At 40.7% G+C, this 5,119-nt stretch overlaps 1 protein-coding gene across 1 annotated transcript in view; it reads right to left on the minus strand.

Annotated features, from left to right (window-relative positions):
* unm_sa1614 (un-named sa1614) overlaps positions 1-5,119 on the minus strand; it is a gene marked incomplete at its 5' end in the record, with an annotated part of 14,566 nt that overhangs the window by 6,348 nt on the left and 3,099 nt on the right. The window contains 8 exon segments of the mRNA XM_014016046.1: positions 589-874; positions 1,086-1,193; positions 3,089-3,156; positions 3,354-3,469; positions 3,556-3,641; positions 3,780-3,966; positions 4,064-4,155; positions 4,303-4,436. Of these exon segments, the coding sequence (XP_013871500.1) occupies positions 589-874; positions 1,086-1,193; positions 3,089-3,156; positions 3,354-3,469; positions 3,556-3,641; positions 3,780-3,966; positions 4,064-4,155; positions 4,303-4,436 (1,077 nt within the window).

Raw genomic sequence — 5,119 nt, forward strand, 5'->3', positions numbered from 1 at the left:
TTTTGTGTCACATCCTGGTCCTTGAGAAAGCCAGGCAGAGTAATCAAACACAGATCCACAGATTTACGTTTCACTTTTGTAAAGTTTCCCTTCTGTAATTTAACAGAGTTGATGCAATCCACCATAAAAGTGACAAAAACAGTTATTTTATTGCTGTGATTAATTTGACCTATATGTAGAAAATGTTACATTTACATCACATCATGGATCAGTCAGCTGCAGCATCTGATCAATATGAGATCCATGATGTGATGTAAATGTAACATTTTCTACATATAGGTCAAATTAATCACAGCAATAAAATAACTTTGTCTGTTTTTGTCACTTTTACAATGGATTGCATCAACTCTGTTACATACAGAAGGGAACCCACCAAAGTGAAATGTAAATCTGTGGATCTGTGTTTGATTACTTTGCCTGGCTTTCTCAAGGACCAGGATGTGACACAAAAATCTGAATTATGGAACTGAAAGTGAAAGTAGTCAAACTGAAATTTTAATAAACCAACATACAGTTTCAAAGCAAATTAATTCAATCTGAGCAATTCAAATTCRGTTCCTGCTGACACAAGGTTTATCCCGTACTGACCTTTGACCCGGGGAGGCAGTGGGGGAGCAGGGGAAGACGGAGGAGGAGGAGGAGGGCTGGGGGCGGGGCCAGACGATCGGCTGTGAAGGTCCATGGCCATGGCCAGCCTCCTCCCCACGCTGAGAAGACCTCCACCTGGTCCCGCGGAGTGGGGCAGGGCGACGGACGAGGAGGAGGAGGAGGAGGTRGAAGACTGGCTGAAGCTGAAAGGGCGGGAGGAGAAGGAGAAGGAGGGGGTGAAGACGGAGGAGGAGGAGGAGAAGCGCTCCTTCTTCACGGGACCGTTCTGGAAAGTAACGACAGAGAATCACAATTAAATCAGGTCACCAAAAAAAAAAAAAAGAGAGACCCTGTAGTGTGGAGGAAAAGAAAAGGATAAAAAACAAATCAGAGCAGAGAAGTGATGTGAAGTGACGGCTGACTCTGCTCGTTTTGTTCCTGAACAAAAGAGGAAATKAAGTCATTCAGTTCAGCAGGCACTTATTTGCCATGGTTACCTTGTCATCAAAGTCGTCGTCGCTGTCGTACAGATCGTCGTGACGAAGCCTCCACTCGTACTCCACATGGATGTGATGGTCCAACTGGTTGGACTGGACCTGCTGCAGCTGCAGTTACAAAAAAATCCAACCGTTTTTTATAATTATTTAAGTATTAACTTTTTACAATGATGTCTCCTTTGAAATACATTGAGATCTCTGAAATTCCTTCAAGGACATTTTAGTCGCATTAGTTCTATTATTATTATCTTGAGCTACTTTTATCTTTCCACTTAGTCACGTCGGCTGATGCGCGTACAAACTCTCGCAGCAGCTCCGTTGATTTCAATGGTGCTGCGCCAGTCTAGCTTTAAACTTAAAGGGCCAATATTATGTGTTTCTCAGACATACATTTAAATACTATACCATAATAAAGTATCTATGCCACCTTTAGCTTGTTATTAAAATGCTGTTTTTATGTTTAATAGGAAATAAACTTATCTTCTCATCACTTCCTCTTCTAAATATTCTCTTCTTGAAACTGGCCTCTGTCTCTTTAAGAACGACCTTCTGCTTCTGTCTCACCGGGGTTTTCTGGTCCCCACCTGTCGTTATGCTCCTCAGCATGGCTTCCTAAAAACGCTGCAGGATTTCTCAAACATGCATGAATGAGTCAGAGCAAGGCTTTGGGCATGTTTTTTTTTTATGAGAGTATAACATTATAACATGATATAAAACTCAAAAAAGTTGATTTTACATGATATTGCCCCTTTAAATAAATGCAGGATAACAGCAGTGAAGTCCACCAGGAGGACCACAAAACATGGTGCTATATGGTTCTTATAACAGTGACTCAGCATACAGCCATCGTCCYCTCACGGAAGGAGGATTTTTGATCACTTTTCTCAAGCTAAGATGCTAATTCTAACCGCTGGATTCCAGTGATGGGACGAGCTGAATTTGACTGGAAAATAAAGTGCAACCAAGGACATAACGTCTGCGCCAGACATTTTATTGGACATAAAATTCCAACACTGGACCACCCGGATCCTTTCCCTCCACTTTCTGTTACAGTAAACCTTATTGTTTTTACTGTAGCCTACTGGCTTTACTCCTAGCATCTATGCTGGCCTCGTACAGCGATCTACAGCAGCCAGTCCCACATACTGTGATAATATTATTACAGGAATTCTAAACATCACCATTAAGTTTGTTTAAATGATGCAGAAGCGGTGGTTCGAGTGATAAAAATACACACAGACACACAAGATCGATGCTGCAGCAAGCTAAGCTAAATAACACCAACTTTTTTAACAATTCTGCTCGCTTTCCCAGTCTTGACCTCTACCCTCGAGTTCATCTTTCAACTGTAGGGGTACAACGATACAGAAAATTCACGATTCGGTTCGATATTTTAGTCTCACAGTTCGATAATTTTTCCATACATAAAAGAGAAATTTCCATGCCCCTTTTAACTTGTAATTTATTTAAATTAATTATGAACATTTGTTTAACCTCAACAGTTTTTAAATTAAACAGCAAGTTTCTCAGTGGATCTGCGCTCAAAAATGCAGCCTAGGTGGAGTAGTCGAACACAGATCCACTGATCCTTCAACACAGAGCATCTTCAGAAGACAAGCTGATAAAGTAAATTTTAAAAATCTGTATTGTTTGATACAAGTGTGTATTGAACCTAAAGAACTGTTCGATACGGGTACATGTACTGTTGCACCCCTATTCAACTGAACTTTCCTGTGATTCCTGACATTTGATGTGTCGAAATTTGCTCTTTCTGTTACGGTATTAACACCCTCAGTAGAATATAGACTGCCCAATCTTTTGAGCAAGTGGCAGATAATGTTTGCAAATGATATGTCTCCATTAGCTTTCAGCTAGCATTTAGCCCTTTTAGCTAATTTTCTATTTCTTTTACTTTTAACGACTAATTTTCAGTTTCTAAATWTCTTCCATATTCAAAGCTTTTATTGTCTAACATGAATGAACTGATACATAATGGACCTCACCAGCTCCTCACAGTCGCGGTGCTTTAACCGGCGACTCACGTCCAGAGCCGTTTCTCCTAACTCGTTCTCTGCAACACAAACAATTTATTTATCAGCACTCTGCTTTTTTTAAAAAAATCTCTGTTCTGCAACAAGAGAAGTGTCACCTTAAAAAAGTTGGACATTTTTATTTTAATAGAGGGTGAAAGCGGAGATTTGCTGTTTAATCAGGTGAAAGTCAGAGAGGAGGAATGTGTGTGTATGTGTGTGTGTGTGTTTGTGTTACTGATGTGTGTGTTGGCTCGCGCCCTCAGCAGCAGCTTCACGCAGTCACTCTTGTTGTGAAGGCAGCTGTAGTGCAGCGCTGTGTTTCCTGCTGACGTTTGTACGTCCACGTTGGAGCTGGAGGAACAAAAGACTCGAGTGAATTTGTCGCTGACTTGACGCTGACGCACTCTGAGGCGCAACGACTCGAAATCCTCACTGACCAGTTCTGAGCCAGGAAGTCCAGGATGTGCAGCGTCGTCCTGTCAGCCAATAGGACGGCCAAGTGCAGCGCCGTCTCGCCTTTTTCCTGTCGCCGTGAAAACACACAGCTGGTTACATCTTTGGGTTCCTACTAACTACTGTATTATCTGCATTTCTACGCATCGAAACCATAAGTTTCTGAATCCTCTCTGCGTACACCACTGGCTGCGATCAGCTCTCACACCTGTATGTGTGCRTGCAGCGGTTGGCTAAGCTCCGCCCTCTGAGCATACAGCTGGATCAGGCTGTAGATGTCACAGCTCTTGGTCGCCTCCTGCAGGCCGAGTCGCAGCACGGCGGCAGAGCTGCCGCTCCGCCTCACGAAGTGCACGTCCTGGTACTTGGACAGGATGAAGTCTTTGCGCTCCACCCTGAGTGACGCAGCACGTGAGATTTGGATTTTTAAAAAAAAGGTAAATAAATAAATGTACATTTTCCGCTGTAATTAACTCGAGGCGTGTGTCTCACATGTGGCTGTGCTGGGAGGGTTTCTGTGACGGACTCAGCAGATTTGCCTCCAATATCTCATTAAAACCAGAGTTCCCAACATTTCTGGCCAACTGGAGCAGACAGAGAACATTCCGCAAAAACAATYARACATGCAACCATTGTCTTTCATCTGGCAGCAACTGAGAATGTTCCTGTCGCGTCAACATCAGCATCCTGCAGTTAAACAGCTGACTGAACGGACWAAAGGCCCAACTTACCAACAGATCTGAGGTTCCCAAACTGTCCAGGCTCAGAGACTTGATCCTTGAGACATGGACTCCCATCTCCCTGTGGATCCCTGAACATTCAATACAGGTCAGGATGCCCAGATTTGTTGAAAGCCATCCAGGATCTACAGAGAGAGAACGTGAGGATTTCCTGTAGAGTTCTCAGATTTAAAAACCACAAAGAAACAAACATTTGACCTGAAATAATTGAGCAGCAGAAAAAAAATGAAAGTCATGATTTACTTAGTGAAAACTTGTAGAACTGTGAGTAGAAATATTTTTACTACTGTATATATATTTTTATTGTTTAACAAGATATTAACTGTTTGAACGCTGAGTCACCATTTTTTTCTGTTTATAGTTTCTTCTGTGTTTTTTAACTTTAAATACTTTCGTACATCTTTCAGCTAGTTTATTTTTTTTAATTTATCAGCTTTTATACTTTTTAGATTTTTTTTGACTTAATCACATTTTTCCTTATTTAGATGAATAAGGAACATTTCACACCCTTGAAAAACTGCTTTTTAAACTGTTCTTCAGCATAGTAGCTTTCAGACACTGTTAATTTTATCTTTTAGGTATTATTTTGTTTTTTTTTTTTTTTTTCATTTTAGCTACAGTTTTATTAACCTTAGCATTTAGCTTTTGTTGTGCTAAATTTATTTTGATTTGCTAATTTTAGGATTCTGTTTTAAAGCTTTTAATTTTAGTTTGGTTAAATTTGGATTGGTTGATTGATTGATAGATAGATAGATAGATAGATAGATAGATAGATAGATAGATAGATAGATAGATAGATAGATAGATA

Source organism: Austrofundulus limnaeus, unplaced genomic scaffold, assembly GCF_001266775.1.
Source record: "Austrofundulus limnaeus strain Quisiro unplaced genomic scaffold, Austrofundulus_limnaeus-1.0 Scaffold137, whole genome shotgun sequence".
In the NCBI taxonomy this organism is placed as follows: domain Eukaryota; kingdom Metazoa; phylum Chordata; class Actinopteri; order Cyprinodontiformes; family Rivulidae; genus Austrofundulus; species Austrofundulus limnaeus.